This window comes from Podarcis bocagei (genome assembly GCF_964188305.1).
Source record: "Podarcis bocagei genome assembly, chromosome: 4".
Taxonomy (NCBI): Eukaryota; Metazoa; Chordata; class Lepidosauria; order Squamata; family Lacertidae; genus Podarcis; species Podarcis bocagei.
Window position 1 is genome coordinate 44471336 of NC_138128.1, and position 20550 is coordinate 44491885.

The 20550-nt window shown below is 44.9% G+C and overlaps 1 protein-coding gene across 4 annotated transcripts; it reads left to right on the forward strand.

The window, feature by feature from the left end:
* The first annotated feature begins 39 nt into the window (after positions 1-39).
* On the forward strand, positions 40-20229 carry ARHGAP19 (Rho GTPase activating protein 19). 4 transcript variants are annotated; one of them, XM_081192327.1, is made up of 13 exons: positions 118-189; positions 5796-5999; positions 6658-6758; positions 8383-8639; positions 11669-11749; positions 12075-12284; positions 12589-12815; positions 12979-13065; positions 13772-13837; positions 14310-14501; positions 14641-14739; positions 14969-15079; positions 17906-20229. In XM_081192327.1, the coding sequence occupies exons 3-13, from the start codon at positions 6730-6732 to the stop codon at positions 17960-17962; spliced, it is 1416 nt and encodes a 471-aa protein (XP_081048453.1). In that variant the 5' UTR covers positions 118-189; positions 5796-5999; positions 6658-6729; the 3' UTR covers positions 17963-20229. The 4 variants fall into 4 exon arrangements, with proteins under 4 accessions (XP_081048452.1, XP_081048453.1, XP_081048455.1 ...); XM_081192329.1 differs by lacking the exon at positions 6658-6758; XM_081192326.1 differs by lacking the exons at positions 5796-5999; positions 6658-6758 and having other exon boundaries at positions 40-189.
* The last annotated feature ends 321 nt before the right edge of the window (positions 20230-20550 follow it).

The following is a 20550-nucleotide window of genomic DNA, read 5'->3' on the forward strand; positions in this document are numbered from 1 at the left end:
GTTAGGCGTTTGCCGTGTTCGAACAGGCCAATGGCTGCGCGGCCACGAGGCGGCGGCGGGTGGGACTATTTTGCAAACGACCAATAGGCTTTTGCAGTTGAAGCGACCAATCGGAAGGCAAGGCGGCAGATATGAGATGGCGGCGGCGGCGGCTCTGAAGGGGAGAGGAGGAGAGAAACGAGCGGGCAGGTAGGTCGGTCGGTCTGTCCGCCGGGCGGGCCGAGGTAGCGTGGCCAGAAGTCTTTGAGAAGCTGAAGTGGGTCAGGTGAGGGCGGGGTTGAGACAGAAACAAGGCATAGGATATACGAGGCTTTCGCTGTGGTGCCTCAAGCATTTGTGGGGCCTTGGGACGTGGGGCCTGTGGTCCTGCCTCTAGGGCAAGCTGTTTCATAGAGCGGAGGTGCAATGCTCTGAAGCCCATCCCTTCTGCTCTTGCTTTTTGCCCAGGGGCTGAGGAGAGCAAGGGGGGCGGATCTCCCTTCTCCCTCTAGACGCGCCTGGGCGAGGAGGAAGTCTGGGGTGGAGCAGCGACGGGAGTGAGTAAGGGGCGACATGACAGAAGAATCTGATAACATTACGCGTGGCATAATAGATAGAGGAAGGTTTTCTCCCTCTCTCATAGCACTAGGACGCGTGGGCATCCAATATAGCTGAATGTTGGAAGATTTAGGACAGATGAAAGACGAGGTCATAATTGGTCAAATTATGGAACTCGCCTTGCTGGGCGGCAGTGACGGCTCGAAAAGAGGATTAGACAAATTCATGGAGGAGAGAGCTGTCAATGACTGCCAGCCAAGATGTGGTTGTGCAATACCTCCACAGTTGGAGGCAGCAATGGTTCCAAATAGCAGTTGCTAGAAACTTCAGGAGGGGAGAGTAGGCTCACAGTGGTTTCCCACTGTGAGAACAGGTTGCTGGACTAGATCCAGCGGGCTTGTCTTATGTTCTTATGAAGGGAAATCCTAGTGATTCGGGACTGGGAAAGGTTTTGGGGTGGTTGTTGGATGGGATGAAGGAGAGATACAGAAGATGTAAACGTTCCAATCTAGTTGACATGTGGTTCTTCTAGATATTTATTTTATTTATTGCATTTATATACAGTACCAGTTTTTTCTCCAAGGAGCTCAGGGTGATGTACACGGTTCTTCCCCTTCCTCATTTTATCCTCACAAGAAGCCCATAAGTAGGTTAGTGCTGAGACACAGTGACTGGACCAATGTCTCCCAGAGAGCTTAATGGCCGAGTGAGGAATTGAACCCTTGGTTTCCTAGGTTCTAGTCTGGCACTAGCCACTATGCCACACTGTCTTTCCATGTGCCAGTGTGCCCACCTAAAGTACAAAGTGTGGGTTTCTGCCCTAATTTCGAAGGAATAGTGTTCATACAGAGCTAATGTGGTGTACTGGTCAGTGTAGGACTAGAATCTGGGAGACCAGGCTTCATATCTCTGCTTGACTCACTGGGTGACTGTGGGCCAGTCAACCTCTCTCAGCACTAACCTACTCATAGGCTTGTTGTGAGGATAAAATGGGGAGAGGAAGAAGTATGTATGCCATCTTTAGCTCCTTGCAGAAAATGTGGGATGTAAATATATCAAGAAATGAATGCAATGTGTTAATGGGTTAATACAACCGTTGCTACTTCAACCATTATTGGAACAATACATTTCAACACTATGCAAGAAACAAGTCAGAATAATTAATTTTTTTAAAATACATTTTATTAATTTTCCAGAAGACATTTTCAAAACAATTGGTTCCCTACTCCCCTAGAATAGAATACTAAGGTGTCAAATTTTCCCATAAATCTATATGCATAATTGGTGGGTGTCAGTCATCAGGGCATTTAGTTGAATATTTTATAATGGGATGCCATATCGCAACAAAATATTGGTTGCATCATTCAGGTCGTGTAACTCTCTTAGTTAGTTTCTCAGATGAAGCAAGTGTCCACATATTCTGTTTCCATTGTGTGATGTGTAGATGATCAAGTTCTTTGCAGTTTTTTATATGGTTTTATTGCTATGAGTAGTTGTGCCACTACTAGAAGAAAGGTGGTAAGTTCTTTGTGTAATAAGGGCATTTTTCCATCTCCGCCAAGCTAAGCAGTTGGCTCCTTACCTCTCTCGCCCTGACCTAGCCACTGTGATCCACGCGACAGTCACCTCCAGACTGGATTATTGTAACTTGCTCTACGTGGGGCTGCCCTTGAGACTGACCCAGAAACTCCAGCGGGTGCAGAATGCTGCAGCGAGACTCCTTACGGGGTCCTCGCTGCGAGATCACATTCACCCGGTGCTATACCAGCTGCACTGGCTCCCGGTGGAGTACAGGATCAGGTTTAAGGTGCTGGTTTTAACCTTTAAAGCCCTATACGGCCTAGGACCCTCGTACCTACGGGACTGCCTCTCCTGGTATGTCCCACAGAGAAACTTACGGTCTTCAAATAAAAACATCTTGAAGGTCCCAGGCCACAGAGAGGTTAGGCTGGCTTCAACTAGAGCCGGGGCTTTTTCGGCTGTGGCTCCGATCTGGTGGAACACTCTGTCACAAGAGACTAGGGCCCTGCGGGACTTAACATCTTTCCGCAGGGCCTGCAAGACAGAGCTGTTCCACCAGGCCTTTGGCCAGGGCACAGCCTGACTCCCTCCTTCGGCAATCTTCACGGAGCTCCGGCCCAATGGCTGCCATTGGTTTGATTTGAATTAATTTTATAATGAATGATTTTAGAGTGTTGTGTTGTACTGTTGTACTGTTTTATTGTTGTTAGCCGCCCTGAGCCCGGCTTCGGCTGGGGAGGGCGGGATATAAATAAATTTTATTATTAATATTAATAAAATAAAATTTCTATTCTAGAAACATCCTCCTTGCTTTGTGACCATTTGATTTTTTTTCAGGGCTTCAGCATGTTTATTCTTCGCATCCTGTAGGTTAAATGGCTTCTTTGCTCAAGCTTGATGCAAGTCTGCTGTAGAGTTAATAGTTTATTTTCTGCTGTATTTTTCAGGGAGCACCAGTTCTTTTTTTAGGAACTGCAGTTGGAGCAATTATGTTTGATCTTACAATGTAATCTTCAAAGTCATCCATTAGCTTTGATACAGACAGCATGACTACGGCTCTGTTTGTAAGAAATGCCAAAATGAATGCTCAGTATTCATTTCTCCACAACAGGCATGTTTTATTAAGCAGTTGGTTCCTCCATAGTTTATTTTCTGACCACCTTTCGTTGTTAAAAGGCCTTTCTTTGCAATCACTTTTAATGCCTTTATTCCTTGAAATAGTTTTATGGTGCTGCAAGGCTCTGATATTGACCCTCTGGAAGTTGGCGATTACAGGAGAAACGTTTTCTTAACACTTATTTTATGGCATAACCTTAAAGGTCTGCAATCCTTCAGATGCATGAAGTGTTATCCCGAATTGCAAGTATATGTACACATGGTTGGTGAGGATTAAAATCAGAGGAAAATGAAATGCAAAAAGTATGAACAGTAATAAATATTAGCTTCTCATTCTCCAAACAGTAGCTGATGATAGCATAAGTATCCTAGCACTGATACAAATATACCATGGTTCAAACCACAGATTACAGTTTGTCAATATTTTATATGTTAAGCAGACACAGTTCTGTGCTTAATCAATTCTTATCAATATTTCCCCCCTGAGGCCAATTGCTCCTTGCAATATCTTTTATAGTTAAATTAACTGTTCTACTTATTAAATCCTGCCAACCTAGCAGTTCGAAAGCACGTCAAAGTGCAAGTAGATAAATAGGTACCACTCCAGCGGGAAGGTAAACGGCGTTTCCGTGCGCTGCTCTGGTTCACCAGAAGCGGCTTAGTCATGCTGTCCACATAACCCGGAAGCTGTACGCTGGCTCCCTCGGCCAATAAAGCGAGATGAGCGCTGCAACCCCAGAGTCGGTAACAACTGGACCTAATAGTCGGGGTCCCTTTACCCTTTACCTTTACTTATTAATATCTCTCTGTACCTGCCGTGACTGAACAATCAACTTTTACTGTGGCCTTACCTTGAATGCATGTGGGTGTTCTTCACCTTATTTATATTTATTTATATGTATTTTATAGCCTACTCCACCCTGTAATCCCAGGTTGAATTACATACAAGTAACATGCCTTGCCATAAATTTAAGCATATCAAAGCAAGCAACATCAGTAACAACACTGCAGTGGAATTCATATTCTTTACTAATCCTGTACCCCCAAAGACCTATGCAAAGAAGTGTGTCTTGACCCACCGACAATGTAGTTACAATAATACGGCCAGATGCATCTTAGAGGAAAAGCATTGCACAAGCTGGGGGCCACATCAAAGAAGGCCCTCCCACCCTCTGTCAGGGCCCAAACCACCTGTAGGATCTACACTGCAGACCTTAACATCCAGGCGAGTCAGTACGTACTAGAGGTGCTCTTCAGATATTTCAGCTCCAAGTATTAGGTACTTAAGCATAGGGTCCTAACCACCAAGTTAAAAGTTCTGGAAGCTGTCAGAGGCTCAGCCTTGTGTATGACTGAAAAAATATTATATGCTACTATAAGATGCCTAGATGTTGCTTCAATAAAAGCGATCACATAATTCCATTAGTCTGTCTTTCTATTGAGCCCAGCTCCCCTTTGTTTTGCTATGGCACTAGATCAAAGTCCTTGAGGATTTTATTCCATTCACAAAAGTCTTCTCATTCATGTCATTGTCACTCATCCTCCCCCCCCCCCCCGCCCCAACCCCTTCATGAGCAAAACATTGCCCTTGCTAATTTGGTTTTTCTTCAACCTTGGTCACAAAAACGAAATAATCTTTTCTTCCTTCTCCTGGACACCCACTTTCTAATTGGACGCAAATAATAGAGAGGGGGTAAAGCAGTAACACTGAAGGTTATTGCACTGGTGATTGTAATACTGTGGTGTAATACTATGGTGATAAAAGCAGAGAATCCAAGCTGCAAAGCAAACAAGATTGCTCCCCCTGCCCACACCAGTAGCTGCTCTTTTCTAATATTATGCAAACTGGGGGAGTGGGCTGTACACATCCTCCTCCTGCTTTAACATGGCTGCAGTACAGGGCTTTTTCTATTGTGCAGGACTGGGCTGCGAGAAGGGTTCTGATTGTATGTACTGTCTCGCATTTCCATTTCATTAGCGTTAATAATAGGCAGGCATATTTTTGTGCGGGGGAGTGTTGCTGATAAAGTGACCTTTCAAAATTACGAAGCCCAGTAAAATGTAGCACGGAATAAGGGGGTTTAGAGCTGTTTCCAACTGTGAGGTCTCTAATCATAAAATTGGGTTGGATTTCAGTTGTCCGGGCAAGACAATAAATGGACTGCAAGCCCATTTCTTTGTTACAGTATGCCCCAAATGCATGGGGGATTAAAGAATTAAAACAAGGGGAAAGCTATACTCAAAAGATCCTTCAGGCTGGTTTCAGATGAGAAAAAGGCAACAAGAAGAGATGGAATGTAACCTCTAATTATTTATGGTATTGTTTTCTTTTGATTGTTAGGTTTTTGAGAGTACCTAAAATAAAATTTAAAAATAAATTGGGTGGGGGAGACAACAAATGATGGAGGCAGGCTGCCCCACGATCTTATGCAATGTAGTTACACACGGGAATGAATTCAGTTACAGATAGGTAGCCGTGTTGGTCTGCCATAGTCAAAAAAAAAAAAAAAAGGTGCTACTGGAAGGATTTTTTTTTATTTTGACTGGGGAATGCAAAACATGAAAAGGGGAGATTTTTAAAATATTTCTTTTTATTAATTATTTTGTTATTTTACTTGTAGCCAGCCTTTCACCAGCCCTTCTAACCAGGGCAGGTTAGAAAAATATCACAACTAAAAGAGTACAATTGAATTAAAACCTCAAAAAATATAACCACAAAATTCATCAGTAATGCAATTGACAAAACAACAGCCCAGGATAGTAATTGAAGAGGAGGGAGGATATCCACTCAACCAAAGGTCTGCATAAAGAAAAGTAGAAATGTGGTAAGTCTAGATGGAGATGATGCACGAAAGGTTTCTAGTAACTGGGAATGGTGAAGTCAATGGAAGAAGTAAAAAAATTTGGGGTTAAGTGCTAAGGTTGCAAGCTTTTGGAAGTCTCCAGCAGTGAGTGACATCAGATCCACCAGGTAGGATAGGTAGGGCACAGTCATGAAGGTACTAAGGCAAAGACAAGAATTTTATGCAGAAGATGTGGAAGAAAAGTCAGTAGAGATGAGAGTTTATATATTGTGTGAATATGCGCGCGCGCACACACACCCCATGCATATACACATAATATACTGGACATGAATGAGGGGAATGTACCAGCATGAGTCCAAGAGCTATTTTCAACTACGGTGTCTAAACTATTGTAAGGGTTTGCTTAAAATAGAAGAAATCTTAAAAGTAATGGTTTAAAATCATGGGCAGAGTCTGTCAATGAATATGACAAGGACACTTCTCTCCATTCAGTGTTCAAGTCTGATTCAGGTGACATGCCTAGTGTTCCATCTGTCACTTTTCTGTGGGGTAGGAAAAGTGGAGAAGAAGTTGGTTAGCCTGAGTTCTGCTTTGGCTCCATATCAAGGTTGATGCATTTGTGCCAAGAGGGCTAATAAATGAGTCTTTGTGTTGTTTAGTGTGCATGGAATTTGCATAGGCTGTGCTGGAGCAGGCAGATCTCTTTCTGAGAACAAGGAGCAAGTTCTTCTCGCTGTGTCTCTGCTTCCCAATGCCTCATCAGAAGCTTTCTGCACTTGTGTAAGCAATCTGACTTTCTGTGTTTATTAAGTAATAGGGGCTATCAGATTTCCTAGAAGTTTAGATTTGAAACCCTACAAATAGGTATTGCATGAATGACAGTCAAATTTAGTTCAGTGGATTTTCTTTAATATCTAGATCATGACTGAGACACTGGGGAGGGAAGGGTGAATAACTGGCATAGCTATTCTTTGGAACGATCGGTTTTCTTGGGTGAAGACACTAACTACTGCATTAAGCAAGTAGAGAGAAGTTGGATCTAATTAGATTACAATGTATTTTGGACAAAACGTACTTAGTGGTGGAGCTGGCCTGGGCTGACATGTATAAGACAGCAGAATGTGCTGCAAGTGGAAGGTCAATCGACAATCATTCCCAGCTGCTTGAGCTGAACTGCTCCATCTTGTCCTCGGCTTGTTAAGCACGTCAAACTGCAGGGAAGTCTACCGAGCAGCACTGGAATCAGACTGCACTTGGCAGCCAACTCACCAAGTGGTTGGAGAAAGCAGTACTCCTCCATGCTTTGCTGCTTTTGGAGTGATTTTGCCAACTTAATTGCTCCAATTATTCAGAACCTACTGTCCAGTTACAACTCACCCCTAGGCTGGCACTGCAGCAGGGTATTACCTACAGGGGGTGGCTTTCAGGTAATCTTCATAAAAATATCCCACTGCATCACGGCATTCAAGTGCATAAGAGATAATTTGGTTAAATTCATGTGACAGCCTTTCTTCCTGTGTGTCTTTAAATGTTTGACTTGCAACAAATTTTTCATAATACTTCACCTCTAAGAAAACAGATAATTATATTTGTGAGTCCAATTGAACCCCCTCATGAAACAGGAATTTGCTCTCTTTGCATAGAGATAAACCTGGCACAGAATGTCACGTCTCAGAAGATGATGCAATTTCTACCTCAAATCTGTTCTAGATTATTTTCATACAGGTTTAGTAATTCGCAATGTAAGTTAAATTGTTGGTCTTTTTGTTAGGTATTTTGATCAGGGTCTTAATACCAAACTTTGGCCAGTTATAAGGTCTTGCCATATGTAGGGTCAGATGTGTAATATGAGAGGTGAGTGCATCCCTCAAACAGAGACCATGCTGAAGGAATATGCAGGTTGTACTTGGTTGAATGCTAAATGATGTGCTATCTGGTCAGCCCCACCTGACTTGATTTATACATGTTGTGCTGGTATCTACAGCAAGGATAAGAAGCCTCAGGCCCCGGGGACCAAATGTGGCCCTCCAAGCCTCTCTATTCAGCTCTCAGGACGGCCAAAGCCCGTCACCAGCCCTGCATCCTCAAGTGCTTTTATCTAGGTTGAATCTATTCTTAATTATTGTAACATCACTTTATTGCCTTGCTGCAGAGCTTTGTGTGTGTGTTTTAGAAACCTTTATGTGGTGGTTGTACCTTACTGTATAAAAAGTCACATACCTGCCTCTGGCTCTACCCTCCACTGGTATGTGGCTCCCAGGAAGACGGTCCATGAGGGAATGCTGTCCTCGGGCTGAAATAGTTTCCCTACCCCAGATCTGCAGGTGGCTCCTGCGTAGCTGAGTATTTTAGTTTGTGTTCAGGTATGTCTCCCAAAGTAATGTATCTTTGTTTCTCTCCCTAGTGATGCCATTTGCAGTTTAGTTATCTGCAATGACTCCTCCCTTCAACGGCATCAGATCATCTTCAATCCAGACTTCTTTGTGGAGAAGCTGCGACATGAGAAACCTGAGGCATTCACAGAGCTTGTGGTTAGTAACATCACCCGGCTGATTGACCTGCCTGGAGCAGAGCTAGCCCAGCTGATGGGACAGGAGGACCCCCAGTTGCCTGGCACATCCTCAGGGTTTTTCCGTTCCCTGATGTCTCTGAAACGCAAAGGTGAGCCTGATGTGTTGGCTAAGATTTTTCCCTTAATTTTTTTATGTTAAGTCCTGGTATCCTGGGTACAGCCTCTACTAAGTGTCCCACATATGTGGCAACAACTCCAAGGAAGTATGTGAAAACTTTTCTGGTCCAAGTACAGTGCAGACCAGCCCCTTATTAAAAGAAAATAAGAAGGGCAGTACAGGCAATTCTCATTTTACATGGGGGTTCAGTTCTGGACCCCTGCACGTGTTGGCGTAGCGTGCGTAAGCCCATTCTACTCCCACTCTGTTCCACCCCCGTTCTTCCCTTTTTCAGGAAATCTTTATGATGCTTCAGGGCTACTTCTGGGTTTGGCACTGTGTGCGTGATCATGCATCATTCGGACACTGCTAAATCAGTCATTGCCTGTAAGACAATGACAATGTTTATTTAAATACTTGATTTACACAAGGGGTGGGAAACCTGTGGCCCTAAGATGCTGCTGGACTCAAAGTCGCATCAGTCCCAGCCAGCATGGCCAGTGATGATCAGGGATGATGGGAATTATAGTCATCAATATTTGGAAGGCCACAGGTTCGCCACCCATGGTTTTCTTTATCATCCCTTTCAATTCCATTCTTATGGAGGACAAAGCTCTTGTTTTGGCAGCCATAATGGTGCCACCCATGCTAGAAGGTAGTATATGCATCTTTATTTTTTTTAAAGCAGGTTAAAAAAAAAAGTCCCGAAACAGAAAGGGAAAAACTGCATGGGTGTGTGCTCCTATGGAGGGTGGGAAGAGGAGGTGGAAAGCAGCAGAGAGTGAGGAGGGTGTGCTGTGCAAAGATGCCTGCCCACAACATGAGATCCACTTTTACAGCTGCAATAGTAACGGACTGTGCCTCTTGTTTCATCTGGAATAGGAGAGCTGGGGAGAGACCTTAGCTTGGTGACAGAGCATGCGCTTTGCATTTGGAAGGTTCCACATATAATCCCTGGCATCTACAGTTAAAACTAATGAGAAAAATGTTTGCCTGAGATCCTAGACAGCTGCTGCCAGCCAGACAAATAGTCTTCTCTGATCTAGATGAGCAAATAGTCTGAGCAGTGTAATCTATGCCTTATATCTTACCTAGAAAAGCAATCACTAGTTCAGCTGCCAGCTGGTGTACCCTTTTCCTCCCATTGTGCTGCCTACACTTTTGGGTGTGCCAGGTTTGGATGAATGTTGTGCTCCCACCCATACTTGTAAAACATTTATGTTTAATTCTTTGGTCAGCTGGTCATTCTGTGCTACTAGCAGGCAAGAGGATTCCTATAGCTAAACTCTCCGGCTTCAGCTGGCTCTTAGTCTCGGTTCCCTTTGAAGATACCCTTATTTGTATCTCCTCTTCAAAGTCTTAACTGGACCTATGTAGCTGCTAAGAGCAATGTTCCCATGGTGTTGCTTAGAGATGCTGAACAAGGAAACAGTCACTTAAGTTGGGAGAAAGAGCTTCTATTGATCTGGTAGACAACCAGCCTTGGACTCTCAACCTGCATTTCTACTTGTTTCTTTTCTGGCAAATTTATTTTGCTGGAAGACAATCAGAGTGGCTGGGGCAACCCAGTCAGATGGGTGGCATATTATTACTATTGGTAATTACTTTTCATCTTCATCATCTAGGGACATATTCCTTCCAAACTGAATTAAAATATGCAGCCCTTATTTCCACTGCAATATATCTTACAAAGGTTTCCATCTTGCCCTGGCAACAAGGTAATTAACGTCACATTTAAAGGATGAAATGTGAGATTGCTTGAACAATCCTTTACCTGCCTAAATATGACTACAAATATCAGCTCAAATATCTAAGATGTAGTTTTTCTACAGATGTTCTATGCCCTAGGAATATTGGGGTGGGAGGGAGTAGGCTTAATGAAAGAACGAAGAACTTTTGGGTTGGGGGGATGGAAACATGCAGGGTGATGTATAATGCTGAAGAGAAGAGGGATGAATTTGGAGGAGATTACTGGAAGGTGAATGATAAAGATTTGGGTGGAAGAAGGATTTTAGATATGAGCAATAATTTTGCATGGTGTGTAACTGGATGGCGCACATGCCATGTGGCCCTTGAAGGGGTGTTCAGCCCTCAATGCCAAATAAAGTTAGCCACCCTGTTCTGGGGTATTTCCCTGTAGTGGGGAGGGGATCCTTGGATAGCTTGTCCCTCCCACTTGCTCCACTGGGCAGAATTATTCAAATGAGATAGCTCTTACCTTCCAGTGGGAGGGTGACTCCTCCAGTTCCTTCCTGTCTAGCTCCTTGCACAGGAAGAATGTCATGGGACTGGCAAATTGATTCCCTTTGTGGCCATGTATCAAAATTCATTTTTACTTTAATGTCAATCACATATTGGAAGTTACCATGTTTTTCTATTCCCCTTTAAAGCTGCTAAATGTATATGGCAGTGTTCTGCTAATGCTTCCTCCCACCCCTCCTCTGCCATGTACTCCCCACACTCTCCCCAGAACTGCTCCAGAGAAGTGAGGGAACACATTGAACAGAATTTGGGGCATGTGAGGAGAGAAGAGAAACATCAGCCTACAGGTATCTAAATGGAGTTCCATGTGCTGAGGCTGTGTACCTATGAATTCCAGATGATGGAGACAAATAGGGAAGACCATCCTTGCTATGAAATGTTCAATTAGGCCTGCTGGAAACAGAATGCTTGTCAAGATGGACTTTGGGTTTGCTCCAGGAAGTTAGTTTTTATATATTGCCTATCCTTCTGTGGAATCTGTTCCTTTGGGTCATTTTGAAACAGATCCAAGTTTAGAAAACCCAAGTATCTGTTTTACAGCATACTTTCCTTTCCAGCAAGAGTTTTTTGTTTGCTTTTTTTAAAACCTGAGGAGATGAGGAGTTGCATTTGCAAGAGAAAGGGTCAAAGTGAACACACAGTGAACCGGGGCTTTTTAATTCTGCCTTTTCATTATAGTATGGAAATGCTTGCACATTTCTGGGTCTCACAGCAGTTGATGATGTTGGCTACTCATTATCTCCTTCTTTTCATCTCTAGAGAAAGGGGTGGTTTTTGGAGCTCCACTGACTGAAGAAGGTATTGCTCAAATATCTCAACTGATAGAATATCTGCATAAGAGTAAGTGGTTTGTGGTTTCCTTTCTATCTTTGTTTAGTCAAGGATAGTGGACTGGTCTGGGGGCACAGATTTAACTCACTGCTGAGCTGAGGATGTCCTAAGAGCTATGTGATTCTAGGCACTAACCTTTTCCTGCCGCCCGCCCCCCCATATCAAATGTTTAGTGATTTTTTTTGTACTAGACCTCTGTAGGATGTTCAGATAATGTGGCAGGAAGAAAAGGAAAGTATAAAAGGTTAAGAAGCTTTGTCAATATATTAGAAGAGGACAACATTTTATCTAACATATTCTTAATACCCCTTTTGTCTTTCTTCTCATGGTGCAGATCTGCGGGTGGAAGGCTTGTTCCGAGTGCCAGGAAACAGTACCAGGCAGCAGAACCTGAAAGAAGCCTTAAACAGTGGGACAGAAATTGACTTGGATTCAGGGGAGTTTCACTCCAATGATGTGGCCACTCTGCTGAAGATGTTCTTGGGAGAATTACCAGAGCCTTTGTTGACCCATAAACATTTCCATGCACACCTCAAAATTTCAGGTGAGTCAGCCTTGAAGGGAAGTGGGAACCAGCCCACAGGATGTTAGCATCAATAATTTGGGGTTTGCCTTGTTCAGTGATAAAGCTGTTGGGTTAGGATCAGAGAAAGGCCTGCTTTCTCTGCCCATGTCATAATAGGAATATATAAGCATGAAACCTTCGGGATTTCTGATTTATGCTGAGGAAAAGAAGAGTTGCAAAGGAGTGTGATGGCAAGTTGGGAATGGGCAGTTGATAAAATAGTGTATAGTTTCCTGAAATGTGTGTGCAACTGAAGTTTCTTGAGATGTTTTCCTGTTAATAGATCTGATGCAGTTTGATGACAAGGGCAACAAGACCAACATACCCGATAAGCAGCGTCAGATTGAAGCACTGCAGCTCCTCTTCTTGATCCTGCCAGCCCCCAATCGCAACCTGCTCAAATTGCTGTTGGATCTGCTTTATCAGACAGCCAAAAAGCAGGACAGAAACAAGATGTCAGCTCATAACTTGGCTCTTATGTTTTCACCTCACATTTTGTGGCCTCGAAATGTAAGTGGTGTTAGATTTTTAGGCAGCAGTACAAAAAACCAGGCTGGGAAGGAGTTATTCTGAAAATAAACCTACCTCTACCAGGGAGCCTACCTCTACCAGGGAGTGTATCTTACCTACACTCTCCTAAGGATTCTGCTTTGGTGTTTCCCACTATTGCCAGGTGACTGCCAGTGATCTACAGGAAAACATTCCCAAGCTAAATAACGGGATGGCTTTTATGATCAAGCACTCGCAGAAGCTCTTCAAGGTAGGTGTTTCAAAAGGAAGGGACAATCTCTATCTCTCTTTCAGTATCTGCTTAGCAAATGTCTCAGGCTGTCCTCTCCTGGAGGAAAATATGTTATGTGCACAGTCCTGACACTGTCAAGCCTGACAACTTTTTATCTATTACTTCCTTGGAGGTGCTGTGTACTGTGCCTGCTCCCTTTGCTGGGTAGATCACAAGTGGCACTGATATGTGAAAACAAGGCCTCCTATTCTAAATGGCAAGATATCCTGCACATGTGAGTGTCCTTGTAGTTACCGTGCCAAGCTCTGCCTTAACCAGACAGTGCCCCTTTCCTGATCAGTTACTATCATGGCCTCTGAGGCTGCTCTTTGGGTCCTCATCTGTCCCTCTTTGCCATTTAGCTTAATAAATATCCCTATTAATGGCTAAAATCTCTAGAAAACTAGGCAGGTTCACATTTAATTGTCAAAAAGTGAGACTCCTAAAGCATCTGGTAGCATACAACATATCTGAGATGATAAAGGACTGAATGTTTGCCCTGGGTGACCCTCCTACCTATAAAGGAAGCACGCTTCAGAAGATTTTGCATAGATTACATTCAAAGTTGAAGTTGCTGGTCTGGTGGGGTGAGTGCCTGGAGCAACTGCTATAGGATGGAACCTCAGAGTTAGGGAGACTTCAGCTTAATTGTGTCTGACTCCTTCTGTTTCACTCTCCTTCCAAGGCTCCCTCATATATCCGGGAATGTGCAAGGCTGCATTACTTGGACTCCAGAACACATGCCTCAAAGGTAAGAGCAGTCCATGACATTGGTTATGAAAGGGAGCACCCAACATGGGCACCAGCAGGTCAGCAAACTGATGACTAAAACAGAGAGAGAATTTCCAGTAAGGGATTCTTCGGGGGAAATCTATTCCTTAGGAAGGCAGAAAAGATGTAATTAGACCTCAGTTTTGCCACTTGGACTGCTACATATCCCCTCTACTAAAATGTGTTCTAGTTAAGCTAAAATTCTAGAGAACGGAACAAATTCTCATTTAACTGCCAAAAACAGGACAACATTTAGTATCGCACATGCATATTTTGGGGAGAGAGGAAAAGATCGGGCCCTCAGCTGTTCACCCAGGTCTGACTTTGCTACTGGATACGAAGCTCGGACTACCTTTATTAGTGTGATGAAAGGCAAGATAGCTATCATTGGGAGTGGGTTGCTATTGGACAAAGCAGCCTGAAGTGCAGAGTGTTTTTTTGAATTTTTGCAGGATGACTTGGACTTGCCTGTGCCCCGGAATTTCAAAGACTTCCAGCTTCTGAAATTCAAGAAGCGAGGACTGGTGGATCCCTCTGCCCACCAAGAAGACACACAGCAACATACAGAAGAAGCGCTGAAAGAGCTCTTCCACCATGTTCATAATATGCCAGACTCTGCCAAGAAAAAGAAGCTCATTCAACAGGTAGAAGGGAGACTTGGGTAACTGACTGGAGCAAAGAGGCATAAATGGGGCTTGGTGCTTGGAATGGGAACCAGGATCAATCTTTGGGATAGATGGGCAATGCTGCAGAGTTAATCATGCTATAAAGTGTGTGTTCTAGTTTCAGAAGCACCCTGAAGCTCTCACTCCTCAGGCAGGTGTACCCACACCCCGGACCCAAAAGCGGGCTCGCACTCGTTCCTTCAGTGGCTTAATCAAGGTATGGCTCTTTATACCATTAACAATAACTTCGGCTGCAGTGGCGCTGCTCAAGTTACTTCTCGCTGGTGTACATATCGGGCATATTGTCTGCTGTCCAGATGCATAAGCTTTCTGATGGTATGGGGTGTACATATTCAGGCTTCTATAAATAAGCCCTATTCTGTTCTGTTGCCTTTTTCTTTCCGTTCCCCAGTCACAATCCCAGTGTTTTCCTTTTCTTCATACAGCGTAAGGTGCTGGGGAGTCAAGGGTCTTTGGATAAAAAAGGGAAGGATGCAGTTTTGGAATCAGCGGGCATGAAAGAGCAGAAGCACGGCAGCAAGGAGAACGTTAGCATGGTAAGGCCAGCTGGAAGAACAATCACTGTGCACTCATAATGGGGTTGGTTCATGAAGGGGGTTGCTGCTAGCTATTGCCTGCAGTTCATATCTGTCTGCACTGATGTGGCGCCCTAAATTATCCTGAGCACAACAGGAAGTCTGGGAATAAGCCTAAAGCTCTAGATCAGTGTTTCCCAACCACTGTTCCGCGGCACACTAGTGTGCCGCGAGATGTTGCCTGGTGTGCCGCGAGATGTTGCCTGGAGGGAGGCGGGCGAGTCAGGCGGCGAGAGGCGGGGCGGCGGCGGCGAGGAGAGGCCGCCCAGCGCGGGGCTCTCGCCGTCTGCCTGCCTGGCTGCCTGCAAGCTCGGCGGGCAGCGCCTCCGCCCGCACCGCCCGCCTCGCGGCTCTCATTCCCTGCCCCTGCCAAAGCTCACCCAGCCAAGCCGCGCTCTCCTTCCTGCCTCGCTTTGCTGCCTCCCCCCCCCAAAGCTTGGAGGTTCCCCGGCAAGGGGGAGGGAAAAAAATTGAAACTTACACTTTCGTGCGTCCCTCCCGGCGTGACGCTGCGCGCTGACGTCATGGGGCTGTAATGGTGGTGTGCCTCGAGATTTTTTTCATCAAACAAGTGTGCCTTTGCCCAAAAAAGGTTGGGAAACACTGCTCTAGATGCATCACTCACATGACTAACGGAGCAGCCCTAAGCTGTGTTGGTGCTGGGGCCTGGAATATGCCACTGCTATGCGAGTGGAATGGCTACTAAATGCAGTACCTGCTCAGCCCTGGACATGAGTGGGGAATGGAGGGAAGACACACCAGCCAACTTCCTTGGAAACACTGCTATTGTCCACCAGTTTCAGAATGTGGTAGAAATGATACCTCCCATGCTGCCCAGAAACAAAGGGAGCCAAACCACACTGGCTGGCTTGTGAGTGGAGCCATGCTAGCTACCACTATGCTTCCTCAATACACAGCATCCCAACATGTGAGCCTCAGTAGCACGGCTCCCAAGAGGCCCCAGGCAGCCTTGTAGGAAAGGATCCAGCACCTCAAATACCCCATCCCACATAGTTGCACACCAGCCTCAGATCCCTGGCAGCCCATAGAACCAACCCCCAACCACCCTGTGCCTGATGGCCTCTGCCTTCTGGGTAGCATCCCATCCCTCACTGACTGCCTCATATCCCCTGGCAGCAACACTCAGCCCCCTGGTGCATTCTCAGTGACCCATCTGTGGAGCCAGAGGAAACAGGAAGTGGGGGAGTCCAAGTCACATCCAACCTCCCTACCCACCCTCCTTCCAAGAGTTGCATCCTAAAGCCACTTGAACCTGATTCAACACTTATGGAACATTGATGTTTTTTTATTGAATGGCACCTGATAGAGTGAATCTGAAAAAATAAAGAGGCATGTACATGGTTACTGACCAATCATCCCAGCAGAGGTTTTGTGCTGAGTGGCCAACCCTACAGAGGAGCAACTGGAAGGGAAATTTTCTGTGCCATGTTTGGTATAAAGATGTACTGTTGATGTTGACATGGATGTGTATTGAAGGGGTACGGGATCCAGCATAAGTGCTGCTTGTCTCTGTTGCCCATAGCTGTGACGCTTTCCAGATACGTATGTCACTGGCTGAGCGTTCTGCCAGCATATCTGTTGTGGCAGTGACACATGTGGCATTCTTCCAGTGCCGCAGGGTTTCCACTGAATCTTGTAACCCCTGATCCAGTGTAGGAGTAAGCCCTAAGCCCATCTGCCCTGCTGCTCTTAGAACTCTTTCTTTCCCAGTGTAACAAAAGGCTGTTTCTTTCCTTTCCAAATCTGGGGAATTGAACTTGATGCCTCTGCTCCTATTGGCTGATGGCCATTTTTGCATTTGGATGCTCCTTCCTTCTGAATTAAGGCTCCATTTTTTTTCCCGGAGCAGCTTAATTTCCAGAAGTTTGGCAGACAAGTGTGTGACATGGCAGGCTAGTAAATCTATGCAGCATGAGTAAGATCATGTTAGAAGTTGACTTGAATTTAGGCAGGCCAGTTGCTGGCAACTGAACCATCCTATCTTAGAGAGTGACAGCAAGGTTCAGAGGTTAGAGTTTTCTCATCTTCCCTAGTTACAGAAACCTGCTTCCTCTCCAGCCATCAATGTGATTTGAGCAAGTCTTAGGTCCCCTGAGGACAGGAAAGGGGAGTTCAATTCCGTATGTATACATTACCATGTATAAGCAGCAGCAGCTTGCAATCTCATGTTCTCCTTTTTGGTATGAAGCCTATGGACTTACAGAACTGCCTTTTGGAATAATAGAATCATAGAATTGTAGAGTGGGAAGGAATCCCAAGGGTCATCTGGTCCAGCTCCATGCAATGCAGGCATCCTGCCCGCAGCCACCCCTGGGTGGGCCTGAACCATCAACCTCTGGTTAACATCCAGACACATTGACCTATTGCAGCACAGAGGCTGCAAAGATTCTTTTGAAGTGTGTGATGTGTGTCTATAGCTTGATGCCTAAACTCATTGCCAAGAATTGACCAAGAAGCTGCTGTCAGGATAGTTAACTTTTATCTGACAGATAAAACTAGTGAATAGATTTAAAGTGTTAATGTTAGTCCTCAAACTGCCTTGAGTAGGCTATTTCTGTTGGCAGCATCCGTGAATGAAAGGAAGATGTGCAGAGAAGCAACCAAGCTAGAAGAGTGGGTTAAAATGGTCCTTAGCCTTAAATCTGCTCTTCTCAACAGGAAGTAGAGGTGTAATGTGGTGAAATGTTTCCGTGGCTTCCTATCCTTTCCTAATGCTTGCAAGCACAGCTCAGTACAAATGTACTAATTATTCTCCTTCTGGTACAGGACTCCCGGAAATATACTCGATTCCATGGTTCCTCGACAAAGGAGTCTTCCATTTGAAGATCCACTCAATGGTCGGTCTCTCTCTTTATATCAATATATATCTACACACAGCAAAGACTTGCAGCTCTGTGGATAATGCCTGCTACTCCCTGCTACTGTGAGTCAGGACTCGCTTATCCCTCTAACCTCACTTATTGGAGCCTGGCCTACAACTGTGTGTCTGCCAGAATAACAGACTCTTCCACTGAACATGAGGAAACCACTATTCAACCACTTGTCTAGCCTGAGAATGGACTGGACAGTATCTGCAGTATAGCCTCTCTTTGGAGAGGTTGCTTTGTATGCCTTGTTCTCTCAGCTGTCCATCTTTCTAACAGTTCTTTGGGACTTGGCTTACACTGTCCTGTTTTGTGGCTGGTGTTTGTTTGTTTGTTTTTTGATTTTGGCTTTTAGTGTGTACGCACACTGTTTCTTTTACCCCTGCAATTCCCATTAGCATCCACAGTAGAGTCAAGCTTTCAGATCCCCTTGGCAGCTAGGCTCATCTCGGCCTCTCTTTGTATGGAAGTCTCTCTGTTGTGGTTACTGATGGGATTTGAGAAGTAGCTGTGCTCTTAGCTGCCTCTCCCAGATTGCAGGGATCTCCCTCAGGCCTGTGGCTCATCTGTCACAAATCCCAGCGTCTGATGTATCCGAACTTAGACATCTTAAACCAGGGATGCGGGGAGCCTGTGGCACTCTAGATGTTGTTGGAGTCTCCAGTTAGCCCAGCCACTATGCCCTATTCTTGGGGATGATTGGGAGTTGTAGTCCAGCAATATCCCTCATTTAAGAGCAGCGGTAGCAGGAAATAATTTCTGAAAACTGCCCCTTTAAAAAAATAGAGCCCAAGGGCTCCTTGGCTGAATTCTAGCATGTCTGGTGAATCACCTGCAATGTGATTACATCTTTCTCCCCTCAAAAGGCCGCCAGTTCTGTTGCCACAGACACTTGCCTTCTGCCTGCTACGATTATTCTTCCATCAGCGCTGATTGCCAAGACAGCGTTTTGGCTGAGGCTCTGCCTGATGGAGTCTGTTTCACTGCCCCCTACCTGTCACATTCCCATTATCTGTGGCCCAGGCTCTGATGTACGTTGCTCAGGCAGGACAGGGGGCTGACAGTTTAATGACTAACAATCTGCTGAAAATGCACTGAAAGAGAGGAACTTGCAAATACAGAAGGCTAACTGACTTGCTCCCTGGAAAGGAGGAGAGGCTGTCAAGATGAATAAAAGAAATGTTCCTGTTTCCTTCCATCAACAAGAAGAGGGCAGGTGGGAGGGTGGTGCAATGCTATAGCAATACTGCTATTTACAGCTCTGTATTTGCTAAGCTTTCCCCTGTACCTAAAGTAACAAGTGTCTGTCTGGGTCAGGGGTGGTGAACCTGTGGCCCTCCAAGTTGTGTTGGACAAAACACCTATTAAAACTCCCACCTATTACCTGTACACTGTCACCAGCCCCAGCTAATGTGGCTGAGTTGAACAACATCTGGAGGGCCACTTACTATTCCTGATAACTGGCTTCTGCCTTAGTCTCAGAGAGATTTGGCTCAAAGGCTTTTGCAAAGGCACTGTATATTTGAATTTCCTAAATATGCGAGGATTGAGCTTCCTTTTATTATTCTAAAAAGAATGTCGTAAATCTGTGTCAGGGACCCTGTCAAATGGTCTTCTGATGTGTGGAGATGTATACACCCCTGTTAAAGCAGGTATGGGGAACCTGTGGCCTTCCAGGTGTTCAACTCGACCTCTTGTCACCCACAACAAGTAGCCATATGGTCTGGAGCTGATAAAGAGTTTGGGGTCCGACCACACCTGGAGACTAACAGGTTAGCTGCTTCTATGTTCCTCATCTCCCCAACCCCCAAGCTGGCATGTAGCTTCAGCCAAAGAAGTAGAAAGCTGCTAACACTTGGGAGGTCATAGGCAAGACTGAAAAATGCCCCAAAAAATGTCAGGGGAAGCAATCATAGTGGGCAAAACCAGTTTCGACTACTCTAGATCTTAAGCTTGGGTCATTCAAATCTTAGCGGTATTGTAAGTGAAAGCAGGACTGCCCCCCATTGTTGTGTCAGTGTTGCTTGTGCAGGTTCTCTGACTGCCCCCATTGTTTTTCATGTTTTACTGTTCTGTTCTCTTAACTTATCCTTATGTGGACAACCTTTACTTATTTATGCAATGTAGTAATGTAAGTAAAATAATATGTTGTTTCTTGTGGTGTATTGCCCTCTGTTAATGTGAAAATCCCACATTAAATACTGGTGGTTATTGGTGCCTTCTTAACAGACTCTTGGCTAATTTTATTTTTTATTCAGAATGGAGATCGGATTTAAGAGACGGAGAGTCTGTGACCATAAGTATAATGACTTTAAAAGTGTGCGCTTTTGGAGCTGGGCTTGACTAGGGGACTCCTGTGCCCGTTCCCTTCCAACTATCAGCAACCCACTTCTTTTCATCTTGCTCTTTCCCATGATTCTATATTCTTCCCATTACTGGCCCAGCATTCCACAATGGTATAGAAAGTGGGCATCACACTAGTCCTCATAGACATTGTAAAACGGAAGGGCAAACTGATGGTCCTCCATTCTGTTATTGGAGGACAAC